Source organism: Catharus ustulatus, chromosome 7, assembly GCF_009819885.2.
Source record: "Catharus ustulatus isolate bCatUst1 chromosome 7, bCatUst1.pri.v2, whole genome shotgun sequence".
Taxonomy (NCBI): domain Eukaryota; kingdom Metazoa; phylum Chordata; class Aves; order Passeriformes; family Turdidae; genus Catharus; species Catharus ustulatus.
This window is the reverse complement of record NC_046227.1, coordinates 15621875-15642821: the sequence shown is the minus strand read 5'-3', so window position 1 is coordinate 15642821 and position 20947 is coordinate 15621875. Positions and strand designations below refer to the sequence as shown.

The 20947-nt window shown below is 39.9% G+C and overlaps 1 protein-coding gene across 1 annotated transcript in view; it reads right to left on the bottom strand.

Moving 5' to 3' along the window:
* Positions 1-2539: 2539 nt before the first annotated feature.
* TTN (titin) overlaps positions 2540-20947 on the bottom strand; it is a 238200-nt gene continuing 219792 nt past the window's right edge. Inside the window, 21 exon segments of the mRNA XM_042779450.1 lie at positions 2540-3812; positions 3937-4230; positions 5144-5297; positions 5386-11339; positions 11457-12050; positions 12710-13015; positions 13108-13683; positions 13922-14221; positions 14314-14619; positions 14754-15338; positions 15456-15758; positions 16027-16329; positions 16785-17084; positions 17210-17497; positions 17600-18193; positions 18474-18755; positions 18854-19159; positions 19407-19712; positions 19820-20119; positions 20242-20532; positions 20621-20926. Coding sequence (XP_042635384.1) covers positions 3514-3812; positions 3937-4230; positions 5144-5297; positions 5386-11339; positions 11457-12050; positions 12710-13015; positions 13108-13683; positions 13922-14221; positions 14314-14619; positions 14754-15338; positions 15456-15758; positions 16027-16329; positions 16785-17084; positions 17210-17497; positions 17600-18193; positions 18474-18755; positions 18854-19159; positions 19407-19712; positions 19820-20119; positions 20242-20532; positions 20621-20926 — 12947 coding nt within the window. The 3' untranslated portion in view covers positions 2540-3513.

Sequence of the window (20947 nt, the reverse complement as noted above, 5' to 3'; positions counted from 1 at the left end):
GAGATCAATCTGAAACCAGTTCAAATCTCTAAAAAGCATTCATCATTTAGAGAATATAAGCACGGGACATATATTTAGGTGAAAAGCGGTAACTTCAGTTATATTTCTGAAGTTTCTAACATCAGATAATTAGAAAGAGAATGCTTAGAAATTACCAGCTTCCATTATAAAGAATTAATGGTAAAGCACTCAATGATTTGGAGAGCTGTGAATACTGAGATTACAATGTTCAGGGGCTTTAAAGTACTGCAAATTAATGGTTGTATGTTTTTCAACTCAGTAATTCAGCTTTACTTTTTTAAACTCTTTTTTTTCCTCAGAGAAAGCAATCTTTGGGATATGAATACATCAGCGGTTGCTACTGCAAAAAATTTTATTCCATAAAAACTGAAATCACGCTTACCTGTTTTTGTTAAGGTTATTTTCACAAATTACAAACTTGAGTTTTGCTCCACCCCTATCACTTCAAGTATTCTAGTGTAGATGTTTTTCCTGTTGGTGTAAATTAGAAACTTAAAAAAGGGGTGTGATACTTGAATAAAGGAAATGCCCATGTCTGAAGACGAGTTTAAATGCAATAAAATTAATCTCTCAGTGTTATTGTGGCTCTCCACAGTTATTTTTCTCAAGCTGCTACATGTAAAATGTTAGCAGAAAATACATAGCTCTATAGTAAGATTTATACAGCAGCTCACAGAGTGTTGTTGAAGTTTTTCCTTATGCATCAGCACTCAGGAAACATGAATGCCAAATGCTTTCATACACATACATCAGTGGTGAGATATTTTTCTAAACTCAATCCTGTAGCTCAATAGATCTGATCTTTGAAGAGAAAAAATGTCAGCTTATATAGTTAGAAATCACAGTATTTGACCTGGATATAATAAGTAAATAATTCAAAATGTTTATTTCTTTTCAGCCAGAGACTGCTCAAGGTATTGTCTTGAAAAATGTTATTCTTAGGGATGTGTTCTGTGAAATGGAATATCGAAGCTTTAGGTTGTGAGTTCAGCAATGTCACTCCAGGTTAGCATTTGCTTAGCAGTCTTGTGGAAAAACACTGGCTCAGCTGGTCGGCCTGCAACATGAGCTATTCAAGCTGTGTTTCAGCAAAGCCCCTAAGTATTTTAAATCCTATTTTTAGACATGTGAGTGACTCATCTGCTGAAAAGGGTTGCTTAAGTGCTGTGCAGAGTTGGGCCAGAGAGGTACTGGCAGGATGAACTTGCTTACACACCAGTGTGCTTCCCCTTCATCGACTGGCTGTTTTGAGACTTAGTAGAGGCCATGATTTTCCAGTAGCCTTGGTGTAGAAGAAACCACGGTTAAATCTGCAGATACTGTCCATCACGATCTCTTTCTGCTGAGATGATTAAATATCTAGTGTGTTTCTAGTGTTAGTTTTATTTTGTGCCTGTGTACACGTTACCCGTTAGCTAAACGAGAATGTACGTATGCATTTTTGTGTCTTGTATTGAGTTTGTTGGTTGGGGTGTTTTTAAACATCTAAAGAAAGGAGAATTGGAGGCTTTTCTTGAGGTTTTTGGGGTTTTTTCTCTTTGAATGGTTTAAAGATTAAAATATACAGCCTTTTAAACTTAATTTTAATTGTTTTTTTACTTTTCTCCCTAAGGACAAAAAACCATGAACTCTTAAACTCTTTAATGTTTATAATTCCTGCTTGAAAAAGTTTGGATTTTGGCCTAACCCAGGCTCTTCTGAAATCCTTATTTTTACATTAGTCCTTGTTTTGTCCCCATTTCTTAGCTTTCCTGCATAATTTGAATAGATAGTAGTTGATATTTTGGAATAGGTTTTTAAACATTCTGTCTGCTTTGTTACTTCTGATAAATTTGAGCCTTTTGCTTTTTTTTAGTATTAGTGGTATGCTGAGAGTCACAGTGGTGCATCATGTTTGCTAACTAAGGCTCTTGCTCTGCTTCAGAGAATTTCACAGCTCCCGAGTGAATGTGTTTCCTCTCAAGCTTTTTCTACCGAGTGAATTCTAGAAGCAGACTTGCTCCTCTGACCTTGATACTCTTTTCCCCATAGATAACAGATCCCAACCCCCATCCCCTGCCACAACCCCCAAATGTGAAGACAGACTTTGCTCTGACAGATATGTCAGCTGAATTGTGGGATGAAGAATTGATTATCACCCATGCGAGGTGACAACTTCTTGGTCCAGGCAAGTAGGGTCAACTAGTCTGTACTAGTTGCAGCTGCCAAAATACCAAGGTGGTGTAGAGGAAAGCTTGGAAATAACAGAGGGATAAGAACAACACAATGCCTAGGCATGTGCTAGAATTTATCCTTTTTCAATGACGAAGCTTTGAAGAAAATTTTTTTTAAAATGACATTTTCCAAGGCTGGCTGGTGGACATGCTGTTTCTGATAGATGGCTGGATTGTCAGCAGTTAAGTACCTGGTTTACATTGGAGAACTGCATTTCTACCTAATCTTTTGTTTCAGTAACTCTTTTTCTGTAGAGTAGTACAGGAGCTGTAAAAACAGCATAATAAATAAAGGAGTCACAGACTTTATGGTGCAGAAAGCATGCTTTATTTCAAATGAACAATTATATCTCAAGGAGGTTCAACAGCTACCAAGCTCTAATACTACATTAGGAGAACTAAAGCAAATTGAAGTGCAGGCTGGTATTTGATGTTGTAGCAACAGTTTGTTTTCAAACTGTGGTTCATTACTTAGTTGCCTGGAAGTGACTACTGGGTATCTAATACTACCACACAAACTCAATCACTGCACCCTAAGAACCTCCGAGATCGGGTACTGCTGCTGCACTTGAATACCTAAATAGCTTTGTTGATTAAGGGGATGGCCAGGTGATGTTACTTTTTTAAAAGCTATTCAGGCAGTCAATGTGTCAGAAACAGTACACAGTGGGTGAACAAAGTGCTGGCCGCTTGCACTTTGTCCAGAAATTGTCAGTCAGGTATGAAAATTATGACATAATCAGATTAAATGTAAAACATTAAAGCAATGCTTACAGGAGGGTAATTGCAAACATCACTAATGCCTTACATTCCCGATTCAACATAAATATTTGTGCACGTATGAAATACTGTGCACTGTATCATGTCTTAGGTGTAGGTAATCTTCAACAGGGAGCCTCTCTACCTGTTGAGGCATTCTTAGACATCAACAATGAGTTGAGGCGCAAAAATTAGTTAAATGTTGAGCAGGGTAGTCGTTTGCTAGGAAACTTTCCCCTGCCAACTGTTCCAAAAGTTACGTTTCAAAATGTCATAAAATAAATGGTACAAAACTTTATAACCGTTAACTTCGGCTATATACAGTATGTACATGTCAGTGAAAAAAGCATTTTAAATTCTTAGGTGAATAATGACTATAAGTCATAATGTATAGATCTGGACTTTGTCTCGTTCAGGTAGGTAAAAAAATATTTTTCTTTTATATTTACATATCAGATATTTCAGTCCATATATGAATCACTTGTAAAAATACAAGTGTAAATAATACAGATTAAGCTCTCTAAGGTGATCGGATATTTATATTCACAGTGGCAGAATCAGTACCAAATTCATTCCCTAAATTCAGAGTGTAAAGTCCACCATCGTTCTTCTGGACATCCATGATGATCAGGGTGGTTAGATCTTCACTGGTTTCGATGTGGAATCTGCCTTGCTGGTCCTGACTGGTAATTTTTCTCCCTCTGCAGTACCATGTTATTTCAGGAGCAGGTTCACCCGAAAAGGCACAGGATAGTGTGAGAACTTTTCCTTCCTCAATGCTGATGTCAGATGGGAGAGCTTCAATTTTGGGTGGTACTCCTTTATAAAACAGGAGAAGAAGTACCAAGTTAGTCTGTTTTCACTAAGCCATGCAGCAGCTTTACTCTGAGGACTACTTCAGGATAGCTGAAGCACTAACTCTACCAATAATTGTAATGCTCACCTCTGAGACCTGATTTAAGCATTTTACTAGTTGAACTCTCCAGTTGAGCCATGCTAGATTTCCCCATAATACTGCTGGAGCTCATCTCTACAAAGGATTCTTTCATGGAGGACATGCTTTTGGCAGACATGCTTTCAAATTTCATTTCAGTCATGCTGCTACTGCTGAAACTGCTGAATGAAGCCTCTTGTTTAGAAGAAGCCATTTGAAAGGACTGAGAAGAAAAACTTTCGTGCATGCTTGCGTCGCCACTGGTCTTCAATACTACCTCTTTCGGAGGTTCTTCAACTAGAGCTGAGGAGCATTGCAAACATAGAAGGAAAAAGCAACAACATCACATTAACGAACAAAGTCATGCAATTCTGTATGGTTAATTTTACAGAAATGAAGACGGCACACTTTGCTTTCAATGGAAAACTGCAGTGCATTTGATTCAAGATATCCCAATCACAAGCAGTAATTCAGAAATTAAAAATAGGCAATGAAACTTACAGTATGTATGAGCTTCAAGGAAAAACATACATACTTAAGAGAAAACAGGTCATCACACAGTGTTTCTTATTAGAACCATTGCTAGAATTAGACTCTGGGAAATTGTGTATATTCAGTTCATATTTGTAGAAGCTGTGAAACATTTTCAAGTTCATAAAAACACAGAATAGTAAAATCTGTATTTCACTGCATTGTTCTGTAGCTGTAAAGGGCAACAGGAAAGCTCACTCACTGCAGCTTTGCTTTAAACTCAAACACAGTCATGCAAGCAAATGACAGCCACACCTTGATGCTAGGAACTGGGATATGGTATAGCCAATAAAACAGTAAACCCAGTTCAATTAAGTTGCCATAACATTTTAAAACCATAGAATGGCTTTGTTTTATTGTAACAGATTTTGTTAGTAAATGAGAATTATTGCCAGCACCAAGGTCTTAACATACTCATCCTAGAACAAATGCTCATAGCTTTCGCTTAACATGCACCTGTTGATGTAATAAAGCACCTCTGTGCTACTCTGTGGGTGTTAAAAAGATTTCTAATGCTGTTTTAGGGCTGTATATATACATCTTTCCTGTACAAAGGAAAGATGAATTTCTTAAAATAGCAAAGTCAACATTGCTAGTAGGTTTTATCACATAGTCATTTTAGTAGACACACCACAGCAAAAAGCTGTGATTATTCTGAACACAAGAATCCGAAGAATAAACTTACGGAGTACAGTTAAAGATGCAGTAGCAGAACACTGCCCATGGTAATTTTTTGCCTTGACTGTGTATTTTCCAGTGTCACTCACTGCTGCATTTCGAATCTCAAGAGAATATATATTTTTGGAGCGAGATACTCTGAGGTGCGATGAAACTGCAATCTAAGGAGGTGAACATAAATGGTTTCATTAAGATCAATTTTATGAATAATTCTAATTTTTCAAGTAAACATATTAAATGATTACTTACAGGTTGATTATTCTTTAACCACTCAACTTCAGGAGAAGGCTCCCCAGAAACTTCACAGGTGAACAACACATCTTGTCCTTCATTGACATTTTGAGACTTCGGCTGCATGATGAATGCTGGTTCACTGGAGCGCTCCTTAGAAAGGGTCACAACAAACTGGCATTTAATAATGCCTTCATCAGTCTTACCCTCACAGGTGAGTATACCTTCATCCTTATTACTGGCCTTTTTGATAGTTAGCGTGTGATCACTTCCAGAAACACCGTATCTGTAATCATCTGAATTTCTCAGCTCCATTCCATTCAGCACCCATTTTACTTCAGAGGCACCAGGAATGTTGGCTTTCAATGTCACTTTCTGCCCTTCAGACATTGTCATTTTAGTTGAAGAAGCTGTAATTTCTGTTTTCAATTGTTTGACATCCTCTGTAACAACTGACTTTTTAATGACTTCTTGAACTGCAGATTTCTCTTCAGTTGCCACTACTGATTTCTTCTGGGTAGAAACCATAAGTAACTCATCTTCTTTCTGAACTGTTTTATGAGACTCAGATACAGCTCTTACCTGGGAATGGATATTTTTAAATACTTGGCCAGTAAACTGGAAGTTAGTTTTTGAAACACCTCCTTCTCCAATAATTTCACAGGTGTATTCTCCTTTATCAGATTCCATGAGCTCATGAATTTTGAGCTCATAAGTGCCATCTGCTGAATAATGAAACTTGAAATGATGGTCTTCTTTCAGTTTTTTGCCATCCTTATACCAAGCCACTTCTCTGACACTTAAAACATTGCTTTCAACTGCACAGGATAACTTTACTTTATCTCCAAGAGTTTCTACTTTCAGATGCTGTTTTATCTTTGGTGGAGAAGCAGCTGGTAATTGTACTTTCTCTGTTGGTACCATTTTTTCTACAGGTGGTGACTTAGCTTTTGGTGGACTGCTGATGGGTTCCGGAGATTTCACTCGTTTAGGAGACTTAACTGGCTCTGGTGACTTTACACGAGGCTCAGGAGATTTGATCCTTGGAGGTGATGTAATTGCTTTTTCAGGAATCTTTGTTCTTTGAATGGTCAAAGTAAAATGGGCTTCCTGTCTTCCTTCAGAGTTTTCCACCACAACAGTGTAACTTCCTTCATCTGATGTCTGGACGGAAGAAATTTCCAAGGTAGACTTGTACTGTGTTCGTGTTACTTGGAAGCGCCTCGAAGAAACAATAGGTTGACCTGCACGGAGCCATGTTATTGTTGGTGCTGGTTCACCATCAACATCGCAGGAAAATCTTGCAGTCTCCCCTTCAGAAACTGTGACTGACCGTGGCTTTGTAAGGATTGTTGCTGGCAGAGTGCTTTTAAATGCTTTGTGGGAAGTCCTTTCTTCCAATGACTTTTTCTCAGCTGCAGTGACTTTTTCTTCGGAAGCAGCATAGTGTTCATAGGATAAAAGTGATTCTCTTGTTGATGACACTTCTGATTTGACCTCTCTTACTGAGGAACTTGCTTCTGTTTCAGATGCTTTCTTAAATGAGGAGATTGCATATGCCTCTGTTTTTGTCAAGTCAGGTAAAATTGGCCTTGGTACTTCTTCATCTCTCCTCTGGGAAGAATATGTAGTGTAATCTCCTCCAGTAACATCTAGCGTTGCATAATCAGAGCATTCCCCTTTGTAGTTTGTGCATACAGCTCGGTATGTTCCACTGTCATCAATGTGGCAGTCGAGAATCTCCAGAGTTAATACACCACTGGTATTCGTAAAGTGTATCTTACTGCTCTCTTGAAGCTCAATGCCGTTGTGGTACCACTTCACTTCAGCAGTTGGTTTTGATTGAACATTTAGAATGAACCTGGTATTATGGCCACACGGTACCCGGTGTGAACGCATCCTCAGGGTTATGCGAGGAGCATGGTCAAGGGTGAAAGGCTGCTGAGTCAGAACTTCGTATTTCCTTTCCATTGTTTTTTGAGTTTTCAGAGCAGATTTCATGGACTCGTATCTAGAAAATATATCGAATCTTGCCATCCTCTCAAAGCGGGAGAGAGATCTTTCACTAGAGACTGGGCTAGGCGAGCGTGGTCGAGTTCTCTCTGGTGTTGGGGATCTTCTCTCACTTTCTTCAGGAGGTCGTGAGCGAGGTCGAATTAATTCAGATACAGGACGCATCAACTCAATGTAAGTTGGAGAAAGGGATCTTCTTCTCCTTAATAATCTAGAGGGAGGTGAGAATTCTCTGTGAGCATATTGCACCATTTCTATTTCTTCTTCTTCTTCTGAAGCGATCTCAGTTATTTCTCTTTCCCTCCTTCTCCTGAGTCTACTCTTTTCTTCTTCTGCCATATATTTGAGCTCACTCCTGTACTCAGAGAGTCTCTGATCAGTGCCAACAGGCCGGAGCAATTCTTCATCCTCCCTCTCATCCATTATTCTTTGCTTTTGTTTAGGTGGTCTGTAGGCAGCCCTGTCATGACGCTGACGAAGTTCTGCATAGCTTGCACTGGTCTCAGCTTTAGTTGGAATGTGATAGCTTGAATACCTCAGCTCTCTTTTTCTTTCTTCCTCTGAACTGACCTGTGCTGCTGCAGTAGAATATCGAAGGGCAGACAGTTCAAAGCGTGGGGGGCTTCTGCTTGGTGGGGAAGCAGAAAAGCCTAACTCCAGCTCTTCTTCAAGGCGCAGTCTTTCCTCTTCAGTTCTCTTCATGGCTAAATAGTCATCTATCGGCATGAGCAATTCCTCATCAGACAAGTCACCAAGCGATCTCCTTCTTGGTCTGTAGTGATATTCATACTCTGGAGATGGGATACGCCGACGTGCTGGTCTTACAATTTCAAGATCATCTTGTGTGAGCTTTGGTATGCGCCACTTAGGCTTGTACTGATCAGAAATGCGTGGCAGTGGCATCACATAGAATTGCTCCCACCTGGAAAGACGTATGCGTTTCTGGCGTTTCTGAACAGTCCTCTCAAGTTTTCCTGGCATTTCATACTGGTCTCGCAGCCTCTTGTACCACTTCATGTCTGACAGAGGCACATAGTGTTTAATAAGCTGATCTTCCTCAAGAGCAGCGCGCACATGTTTGCGAGGCTCTGGGATCTCATATGGCATACGAAGTCGCCTTTCCTCCTTCTCCTTCTTTTCTTCTTTCTGAATTTCATATTCACCTTTAACAGTCTTTGAGCTAACAGCTGGTTTATATAAGATAGCAGCTTCTCTGAGAGCCTCTTGTGCAGTTTGTGTCAGTGGAACTGCTTCAACCCCAGAAAGAATTTCTGCCATTCGTAAGGTCTTGTCAATTTGCCTTTGTACATGCTTCTCCCGCTCTTCTTCTGTCTTGTACTCACGCTTGACATATTTCAAGCGTTCGACTTTTAGATAAGCCTGACAGCTCGTAGATCCAGCACTGTTTGTAGCAGTAACTCTGTAGTAGCCACTGTCTTCTGGTAAAGTATCTCTGATATGCAAAGCATAATAATCTAAACCTTCATGAATTATATCAAAGTTGGGACCAAAGGATAGAGGTTGACCATCTTTCTCCCATGTCAGTGTTGGTTTTGGCACACCAGATACCCTGATCTCAAAACTGACATTTTGGCCTTCTTGACATTCAGCATTTGCCAGCAGTCTTTTAAACATTGGCCTGAGTGTGGCATCTGCTGGAGGTGGATGTGGAATCACAGTCAGCTTAGCTTTGCAGCTGTCTTCACCGTATTTATTGCGTGCCACAATACTGTATTCAGCATCATCCTCTTCAGTGACATTATTGATGACAAGTTGATAAAGACCTTTGTCTGATTCAAAAGTATACTTCCTATCATCATCCCCAGGTTTGATTTTCTGGCCTGATTTGTACCATGTTAAGCGAGGTTCTGGGTGAACTGTTATAGTTACTCCAAACCTGACATTTTCTCCGACATAGGCAGTGCGGTTAAACAAAGGCAGAGTAAATTCTGGGGGATGCTCTAATAGTCTCATAGTATCAACTCGTCGTTTCACTTTTCTAACAGTTCTGCATCTGTAGTGCTCAGAAATTTCTCTCACACCTTTAACAAAAAGTTCTGCATAAGAGCTGTCCTCACCATAATCATTTACTACCTTGCATCTGTAGGTACCATCATCTGCTTTAGAAACATCTTTGACATACATGGTTGCCACACCATCTTCATATTTGATTTCATATTTCTCATTGCTTTCTAATTGTCTCATACCAAAGTACCATGTGACTTGTGTGGACTCATCATAGTTTTCAATTGTACATACATATTTGGCATGGCCTCCTTCTTCTGCAACATTATGCTTTATCTGCCCAGCAATAGGCCCAATGTCTATTGGGGCAACTTTAACTCTAGCCACAGTTATGCCTTTCTGGGATCTAATTGCCCCTCCACAGGAAATGCGGGCTACTGACACAACTGTGTTCCACTCTTTCTTTACCAGAGTTTGATAGTAACGCCTGTGCCTCAAGGTCTTAATGGATTTAGTGCTGGTCTTTTCTGTCTGCTGTTTTAGCCACACGTGATTAAGCGCTTCAGCAGCTGTCATCCGAGATTTTCTTTCCTTTACTAGTAGGCGATCAATGAAATCCATGGCTTCAATGCTTATCTCTTTGAATGCTTCATCCTCAAAGCTATATTCAGCATTTAGAATATTTTCAATAACTTGTTGGTTTGTTTCAGCAATGAAAGGGTTAAGGCCACTGAGAAGTATGTATGTTAGAGCACCAACTGACCACATGTCCGTAGCTGTGCTGACCAAGTCATGGTGATGTACCTCAGGCGCATAATATTCAGGAGAAGTGAATTGGAGTCTAAAGCCATCTCCAGGCCTCAACTGTCTGGCTTGACCAAATTCAACAATTTTAATTACAGAGCTTCTTCTTGTCAAGTAAATAATGTTGTCTGGTTTAATATCAAAATGTCCAATGCTATGACGATGTAAAAATTCTAGTGCGTCACAGACCTGGCGTACGTAACTTACTATTTCTCTTTCATTAAGTTCAAATGAAGCTGTGCTGATTCTTTCAAAGATGTCAACTCCAGAAATGAATTCAAAGATCATGACCAATTCTTCTAGGCTCTCAAATGATTCATGAAGATACAGGATATTTTTGTGCCTAGCAATGTTTAGGATGGAAATTTCTTTCTTTACCAAAACTTGGTCAGCACCCTTTACTTTGACAAACTTGGCCAGGTAAGTCTTTTTGGAAACTGCCTCAACACAGCGGTGTGCAATGCCAAACTGCCCACGTCCAAGCTCTTCTGCAATCATATATTTGTCGTAGAGTTCCTTTGTAGAATAGTGAGCTGCTTTAGCTTCCGTAATTTCTCTGGTTTCATCAACTTCTTCATCATAGTTCATTACTCTGGTCTTATCTTCCTTGGTTACAATTGGATCAGTAGGTTCAGAAGGCTGACTTTGGCCAAACTTGTTCTCTGCAATTACACGGAACTGGTAGGTGGTCTTGCCAAACAGGTTCACCACTGTGTATCGTGTGTCACGAGCTTGTGCAACACGAATCCATCGCTCTGCTGTTGTGGCACGTTTTTCAATAATGTAGTTTATGATCCTGCTTCCACCATCAGTAGCTGGTTCGTTCCAGGTTAAGTTGACTGAATCCCTTGAAACATCAGTTACCTTCAGACCTCTTGGTGGATCAGGCACATCAGCCACATCTAATTCAACTGTTTTTTGATCAATTCCAAATCTGTTTTTGGCACAAACAATGTAAAACCCTGCATCTTTTCTGTCAACACCATTTGGGAAAACAAGAGATGTGAATGATCGTGTAACAATGACTTGGTAGTGTCCATTAGTATCGATGAGATCTTGTCCCTTCTGCCATGTGATCACAGGGGGCGGCTTGCCACTGAATGGAATCTTGATGCTCACCACTTCCCCTCGGAGGGCATGAACAGCTCCCATGCCTTCTAAGTTTTTGGGCAAATGAATCTTTGCAGGAACTGGAATAGAAAGAAGAAGAAAAAACACATAACCAAAAGCACACTAGAAGAGTATCAATAGTCTAAATATTCAAAATTAAAAAGAATTTGTCTTGATTATCAAGACCCTTCATTCACCTTCAACATCCAGAGAGGCAGTGCCAGACACAGATCCTCCTTGGTTGGTAGCTCTAACTTGATATACCGTGGCATCATCATCTGTTACATTTGTGATGACCAGCTGGTAATATCCACCCTTGAATTCCTGTATCTTGATCTTTTCCCCATCTGGCATGATTTCTTTGCCCTGTCTGTACCACTTGACAATTGGCTTAGGATGACCAGTGACTTTGCAGACAAATGTGGCATTAGCTTGAAATTTCACATTCAGATTCCTTAGTTCTTCCTTGAAATGTGGAGCTTTAATTGGTACATCAGATTTTGGAATGACTGGTTGGGATACCTCACTCCACTCACTTTCACCGCCAAGATTTTCACATTTGACACGGAACTCATATTCAAGACCTTCAATAAGATCTTTCACAGAGTAGACTGTTTCACGAATTTCATCTGTTGTTACAGAAATCCATTTGTTTTGTTTTTTCTCACGCTTCTCAAGATAGTAAGTTCTAATCTTTGCACCACCATCACTTGCAGGTGGCTTCCATGAGACAACGCAAGAATCCTTTGTGATAGCACTTGCTACTGGCTGGCCAGGCTGTCCTGGTTTTTCTGTAAAGAATAACAAAGTTCAAAAACTGAAGTGAGCGTGCCTTACTAATTAATTACAGGGTATGCTGGTTTTGACTGGGGTAGTTAGTTTTCTTCAAAATGGCTAACATGGGATTGTGTTTTGGAATTATGCTGAACACTGGGTTGATAATATAGAGATGTTTTTATTATTGCTGAGCAGAGCTTACACAGAGCCAAGGCCATTTCTTCTTTTTGTACTGCCATACTGGTGAGGCAAATGAGGGTGCATGGGAGGGTGGGAGGAGACACAGCCAGGACAGGGGAGCCCAAGTGACCAAAGGGATATTCCAGAACATATGACACCATGCTCAGGGTGGGACATTTCAAGCGATGGCTTTGTGTTCCCAAGCCACTGTTATATGTGATCGGGGCCCTGCTCTCCTGGAGGTGGTGGAACACCTGCCTGCCCACGGGAAGCAGGGAATTAATTCCTTGTTTTGCATTGCTGGTGCACACAGCATTTGCTTTTTTATGAAACTGTCCTTAACTCAGGAGTTTTCCAGCATTTACCCTGCTGATTCTGTCCCCAGTCCCACTGGTGGGGCAGTGAGTGAAGAGCTGCATGGGGCTGAGCTACTGGCTGGGGTTAAACAAAAACATGGGGGCATACAGACATTGATATTTTGGGCTCTACTTACCAAACGGAGGCTTTATAAAAACTACTGATGAGACCTCCAGTGCTTCACTGATGCCGTACATATTCTGAGCAGAAACACGGAAATAATAGCCTGCATTTTCAGTTAGGTTAACAATTCTACAGGTTGTGCCTGAAATACTTGAAGATACAAGTTGCCATTCTGCTCCTTCTTTGGCTTCACGTTTCTCTATGATGTAATTGGTTATCATAACACCTCCATCATCCGCTGGCGGTTTCCAGCTTATCACCACAGAGTTCTTCAATATAGACTCTATAACAATGGGCCCTTCTGGTTTATCTGGTTTATCTGTACAAGAAAAAGCACAAAAGTTTAATTTCTTTTTCCAGTCAATATTTGAGAAAATATTCCACAAAAATACTGAAAAGAAAATTAATTACCTTGTATTTCCACATTGAGTACAGTGTCAACTGTTCCAAATGTGTTACTGAGTTGTACTTTGTACTTCCCAGCATGAGTCTTGTGCTGGACATTCTTAATAGCAAGGTGAGTATACTGTTCTGTGTTCTCAATAGTAACAGTTTCTGATCCTCTCAAAGGTTTGTTGCCATGGAACCAAGTTATTGCTGGTACTGGCCGGCCAATATACACAACATGAAGGCGGAGAGTGCCACCAGCACTTGCATAGTATTTCTCTTTCAGTGGGAAGCCAGGGTGGAACTGAGGAGGAGCCTGCAATAGTAGCTTGCCACTAGTTTCAATTTCTCCGACATCATTGGTAGCCATACAAGTGTAGAGACCTTCATCCTCCTGTTCATCTGTCATTACTGTCAGTGTATGATTGCGTCCATCAGATGACATTTTGTATTTTCTGCTTTGTACCAGCTCTTTGCCGAAGCGGTACCATTTAATATCAGGCAAAGGTCTCCCAACAATCTGGCATGTCAGCTGAGCTGCCTCACCCAGTTTAGTTGTAACATCTTGCATTTCTTTTTTAATGGCAGGCGCTTCTCCAGCTGCGACGAAGAGAATAAGAAAAAAATAATGATGATTACTGTGAAATTTTCCTCTATTACTATATTACTGGAAATTAATTTTCTTTTGTACTTGATCCTCTCATACTTGAAAGACTGTCCTTTGGTATAGTCATGTTAGCAAATATCAAATAAAACAAATAGACAGTGTGTTAAATGGCTTATGACGTAGCAAATTACAACAATATCACAGAAAATATGACAATGTATTTTTGCTTACATGTTAATTTAGTTTTCACTGCCATAGCGGTCCTTCGAGGTCTGCTCAGACCAGTCTGATTTTCTGCAAAAACACGGAACTCATATTCTGTGGCCTCTAGTAAACCTCCTACTGTAAACTGCCTGTCCTTGATGCGTTCTTTATTGCATTTTTTCCAGGTGCTTTCTCCAGACTGGCGATATTCAACCCAATAGCCAAGGATCTCTTTGCCACCGTCACTTTCAGGTCGTTCCCATTCTAATGTAATGCTGTCCTTAAATATAGAAGTGATCTCAATTTCTCCAGGTTGGCTTGGTTTGTCTGAAAATTAAAATAAATACAGAAAATTGATTTTTCTCTAAATTTCATTAAGCTGCTCTTCAAAAGATCTGTTAATGTGGACATTATCTTACCGAAGGGATCCTTGCATACAACTGGTTCAGAAGCAGGACTTGCTTCACTTTCACCAATGTCATTTTGAGCAATGACACGGAATTGATATTCAGCATCTGGAACAAGTCCTGTGACTGTGTACATGGTAGTGGTAATCTGTGTCTTGTTGTGCCGGACCCATTTTTCTGTAGATGTCTCTTTACGTTCAATATAGTAGCCCGTTACGCGAGAACCACCATCATCTTTAGGTCTGGACCAGGACAAGTTGACAGAGCTCTTTGTAACATCAAGCACTTCAGGTGGGTTGTTTGGAGGCTCTGGCGGATCTGTTAATAATTATAATAATAGAGAAAGTAGAAATAACAGTCACATAACATTAAAATTTCTGCATATATTGTTGCACTTTTAGATCATGTATGTAGTCATTAATTTATTTTTTTTACTCTAAAACAAAACTTACTTAGCGGTGTCTTTGGTACTGCTGGTTCTTCAGATTTGAGAGATTTACTAATACCGAAATGATTTTCAGCAGAAACACGGAAGTGATATTCTACATTTTCTTTGAGTCCTTTCACCACTAGTGATGTCCCTTTCACTCTAGAGTCAACAGTGTACCAGGCAGTCTTTGGTACTTCTCTTCTCTCAACAATATAACCCAGGATATCTGCACCACCATCATCTGTAGGAGGTCTCCAGCTTACTCTGACAGAACGAGCTTGTATATCATCATACTCAAGTGGTCCTTCTGGTGGGTTTGGAATGCCAATCACTCTGACTTTAATGTACACAGCTTTCTTGCCGCACTTGTTTTCAAGTACCAAGTCATAGGTGCCTGAATCTTCTCTTTCTGCATCTTTGATGACAAGTTCTGTGTGGGTCTCAGAAGTTGCAATCATGGCCCTCTTGCTGATGTCTTGTCCTTCTTTTGTCCATTTGCATACTGGGATGGGCTTACCCTTAATGGGTATTGTAAGCCTGATTACTCCTCCCTGTCTCACCATGAGACCTTCTTGGTATTTTTCATCAAGTTCATAGTCAGGATATTCTGTAAACAAAAATAACATGTCATGCTATGTCCTTCTACAGATGATGTCATACCTGCTTTAGGCAAAAATTTTTTTAGGACAGCTTTCAACAAGACCTAAGTCTTGAAATGTCTTACCAAGCATTTCTGTTATTTTGACTGTTCCTGGCACTTCAGCAGGTTCTCCTGGCCCACCAGCATTACAGGCTAGCACTCGGAATCTGTACTCTGCACCCTGGGGAAGGTGTGTCAAGGTGTATTCCCGAATCTTGGTTGGCGTAGTATTGCATTTGGTCCATTCAATTTGATCAACCTTCTGCATCTCAATTAAGTAGCCAGTTACTTTAGAACCACCTTCATCTTCTGGTGGACTCCAAGCCAGGGAGACAGATGTTCTTGTAGTATCAGTGACTCTTGGATTCTGAGGTTTACCTGGAGGAGCTGGGAGAGAAAATCAGATAGGCAGGTGTGATTTGTTTTTAGGACTATTTGAAAGATTAAATGCTAACTTGCAACTTATAATAAGTCTATAGTGAATTTAAAAAGGAAAACTTTGAATTAAAGATTTTCAGTAATATCGTCTTTATTTTCTCCAGTCAGAATCTCATTTGTTAATACACCCAGAAAAATTTCCAAATTAGAATTAATTCTACCATAACGTCATTCCCTTCTACCATAATGTGTTTAATCTTTGTAGGAAATTACTTACCAATTGGATCTCTGGCAACAGCAGACTTGGAAGGACGGCTGGGTTTCCCAGTGCCTCTGGCATTGATTGCTGTGACCCGGTGTTCATATTCTAATCCTTCAACCAGCCCAGTGGAACGGTAACGAGTCATGGTGACTGGAACCTTATTTACACGAATCCACCTATCTGCTCGAACTTCTTTGCGTTCCACAATATAACCAGTAATCTGTGAGTCACCATCATCTTCTGGAGGATACCAAGTCAATGTCATGCCATCTCGAGAGATATCAAACACTTCTGGAGTGCCTGGAGGACCAGGAATACCTGTAAAAACATGACATGGAATTAGTGAAGAAATTGTCAGATGACTTTACATTCTAGTAGCATGTCATGTATTGTGAATAACAATGTAACATCAATATCTTATCAAACTCTTTTATTAGCAGGTATCTAAGTAATTTACAAATAAGGCCAGTGAAAAACTTCTGGTTTTGTAATGGGGTAAAGCAATTTTTCAAGACTGATGGTAGACCTGAGCAGAAAATCCAAGTTTATCATCCACATTCTGTACAGTGCATCTATAATACTTATACAGATTTATGGATGGCATTTTTCCTCTGGAAAATAACAAGATTACTGTGCATCATAATGTACAATTTTATCTGACAAAAGCAAGCAGCAACATCTAGAAAATTCTAGTATATGTGTGGATATATAAGCCCATTTAAATATATATTTTTAATTTTGAAGGTAGAGAACGAACAAAAATTCAAACTTACGGATTCTGCTCTTGCATTCTATAATTTCAGACTGCAGGTAAGATCCAATTCCAAAGCGGTTTGTAGCAGCTACACGGAACACATATTCTGCACCTTCAACAAGTCTGGTGAACTTGAATGTTGTCCTGGTTACTGACTCTGAAACTGGCAGCCATCCAGGACGGTGAGCATCACGCTGTTCTACCACATAGCCACTAAGGGCAGCTCCACCATCCAGCTCAGGAGGCTCCCAAGAGATGGTTACGTAATTTGCATCAACTTCATCAATTCTGATAGGTCCAACAGGTGGTCCCGGCTTGTCTGGGGGCAAAAGAAAAAAAAAAAGAAAAGGCATTTAGAAAACTGGTGTAAAGGTAGAATCATATTTCTCAAGTAAAAGTTGAAATGGAGGAAGGTCATGGACAATTATTTTGATGAAGCCTTACCAAGGATTATAACCTTTAATGTATCAGTAACTGTTCCAGTTGTGTTCTTCAGTTCAAGTGTATACTCCCCAGTGTCATGTATGGTGGTCTCACGCACAGTTAATTTGGCCATTTTGGCAGTAGTCTCCGTTTTGATGCGTTCTGATTCTTTTAGTTTAGAACCAGCAAAGAACCAAGATGCAGTTGGAGGTGGTCGTCCTTCAATTGGAATGGCTAATTCAATGGGCTTGCCAGTAGGTACGTGGATTGTCTTCTGAGGTATTCCAGCAAAGTCAATTGTTGGTAGAACTAAGGAAAGCAAATAATATTTCAAATACCTGTTTTATAACTATCACATTAATTTGGTGTAAGCTCGCCCCTATTGTTTTCAATACAATTCACGACACCTACCTTTTCGGTCTTGAACAGTCACTGCTGTGACAATCTCTCGTGGTTCCGACACGCCCTTCTGATTCTGTGCTCTGACCCTGAACAAGTACTGTTCACCTTCATTGAGAGAGATAATGGTATGTTCGTAGACATTAGGCTTCAATGTCACTACCTTCATCCATCTTTCTGTTCCAGCTTTGCTGGCCTCAATGACATAGCCAGTCAATCTGCTGCCACCATCATGCAGTGGTTTGTCCCAAGCAAGGGTAACAGTTGATTTAGTGGTGTCAATCACTTCAAGTTTCTGTGGTACCATGGGGACATCAGATACCAGTACTGCATCAGATGTTTCACAGCCTTCACCAATGCCATAAATATTTTCTGGTAGTACTCTGAAATAATACAGAGCTCCTTCCAGAAGTCCAGAAACTCTGTAAAATGTCTTGCTGCATTTGGTAGTGACAGTCTTGTAAGCTCTCATGGAAGCTTCACGTTTCTCAATTATGTAATTGTTGACTGGGGCTCCACCATCAATGACTGGGATGTCCCAAGTAAGTGTCACAGAATCTTTTGATACTTCCTTAACTCTCACTGCAGGTGGCGGGCCAGGTGTATCTAAAACAAACAAACAAAAAAAATTTTGTTCCCCTTTTGGATCCTTTCATTTTACAGTCAATGGCTACTTTTGCATAAATAAACATGTAGGGATTTGATTTATAAACTAGCACAGCTCCAGAAAGTATATATTTCCTTTTGGATTAGATTGTTTCTCCGAATTCTCAAGCATTCTCATGTTATTCAAAATGCAAAATTCCTTTGGAAATTAATGACTTATTTCTGAGCAATGAGCGTGTGGAGTGGTGTAATGCTCACATACAATTGCAGCAGTACTTACCATACACTTTCACAGAAATAGTCGCAGATTTTTTTCCTGATTGATTTTCAGCCTCAATGACGTATTTTCCAGCGTCATACCGATTAACTTTATCCACAATAAGCAGAGTGTAGCTGTCTGTAGTATCAATAATACCTCGACTTGCAAGGTCAACACCCTGCTTGCTCCATGTGATTACAGGAGTAGGTCTGCCAGATACAGAGACCATCAGGCGCAGGGAACCACCAGCTCTGACTGTAACTGTTTTCTTCAGATCATCAGCAAGCTCAAGTTCAGGTGTTTCTGATGAAGGGCATAAGAAACACGGAATTAGTTAATCTCAGAGGAGTCCTCAAGGAAAATATAGTTTCCTTAAAATATACATTAGGTTTTCAAATTACCTATTCTTTCCACAGGTTCTATTTCTGCTGATGATTCGCTAAATTCACTCATACCGTTCACATTTGTTGCAGCAACTCGGAATTGATATTTCTGGTTTGTCTTAAGACCAGTCACGGTGAACTCAGCATTCCTCAGAGTGGCAGTTGTATGTGCTCGATACCACTGTTCACTACCTTCTTCTTTCATTTCAAGAACATAGCCTAAGAGGTCAGCACCACCATCATATGTGGGTTTTGACCATGCTAAACTTATGCTGTGCATTGTAGTATCCACAACTCTTGGAACTGAAGGTGATGCAGGAGTGTCTTTAAAAAAGAAGAAAATGCATTTTATATTGTACAGAAAACATTTTGCATTCAAAACCAATTTCCAAACAACTAATTTTGGGAAATGCATTTAAGATGAAGTATAACCGTTTTAAATTTATTCCAATACTATCTAGCTGAGTGAGTTTATGAGTGGTTATGGCTTTCTTAGTTAAGGGGTCAATGTGAGTTTTTGCTCCATTATTATAAATGCGTATTAAAATATGTTTTATATATAGAAACTTACATGATGGTTCTTTACATAACATGTATTGTGATGCTTCACTAGGTTCACTGTTTCCAGCAGCGTTCACCGCAGTGACACGGAATTGGTACTGGCTCCCTTCCATAAGACCAGTGACTTTCAGTCTGGTGTCATAAATGGTAAAATCTCTATTTACTCGTGTCCAGCGCAGACTTTTCCTTTCACGTTTGTCCACAAGATAGTCTTTAATTTCACTGCCCCCATCTGATTCTGGTTTTGACCACTGAATAATGATATGTTCCTTTCCAACTGTCACTTCTTCAGGAGCACCAGGCTGTGATGGAATAGCTATTTTTGAAAAAGGTGGGGGGAAAAAAAAGATTGTTCAACACATTGTTTATCCATGAGAATTATTCCACAAATTCTTATGCAGAATGCAAGGCAGTAACACTTACTGAAAGCATTCCTGGCAATCACAGGTTCTGATTCAAGTGGAACACCTGGTCCATATTTGTTGACACCTCTCACACGGAAAATGTATTCATTATTTTTAATAAGTTTTGTTACCACAGTTGATAAAGTCTGGCATTCAGCCTCAACAATAACCCAGTGAAGTCTGCTGGTTTCACGCCTTTCTACAATATAGTGAGTGATTTCGGCACCTCCATCTTCCTCAGGAATGTTCCATGCCAGAGTACATTTCTCTTCTGTTACTCTGCTAACTGTGATTTTGCCTGCACAGGGACCCGGTGAATCTGTGTAGGAATTAAAATAAGTATTGTTATTAGTGGCTAAGGAAAAGCATCTCGTTCTTATTTAAAAGAATGCAGGTTTTTTTCAGTATACTAAGTATTAATATCAATCATGGGATACATACCAAGCACTTTGACAAGAACAGAAATTTGTTTCATCCCACTGGCATTTTTAACTGTCAGGGTATATTTTCCACTATCACTTCTGTCACAGAACTTGATAATTGCAATAGCTCGTTTGCTGGTGTATTGTAGAGATATCTTTTCACATAGCTCCAGTTCCCTGTCACCTTTGGACCAGAAGACTTTTGGCTCTGGTTTTCCACCAACGGCTGCATCAAGAACAAGATCTGATCCAGCCCTAATGCTCACAACTTCTCCCTGCAGTCTGGCATCAAGTTCAGCCTTTGGTGGCGCTGGAAAAAGAGATTTGAAAAAAAAATTACATGACAGTGCTAAAAATAGAACATTATGTTTTAATTGTTCCAAGTAAATATTCCTTACTGTATTCGTCTTTGCAAATGACAGCACCGGTTGATTCAGACCCTTTGCTAATCACGCCAGCAGCATTCTTTGCCAGTACACGGAATTCATAGGCTTCATCTTCACTAAGAGCTGTCACAGTAAAAGAGTTTTCTGAGACAATGGTATAATTGCATTTCAGCCAACGTCCATCACCAGATTCGTTATATGGTTTGCGCTCAACAATATATCCAACTATTTTACTTCCACCATCATAAAGTGGAGGTGACCAGCTCAGTGACACTGTAGATCTGGTGACATCTGTTACTTCAGGTCTTCCTGGTGGATCTGGAGGAACAAAGCATTAAA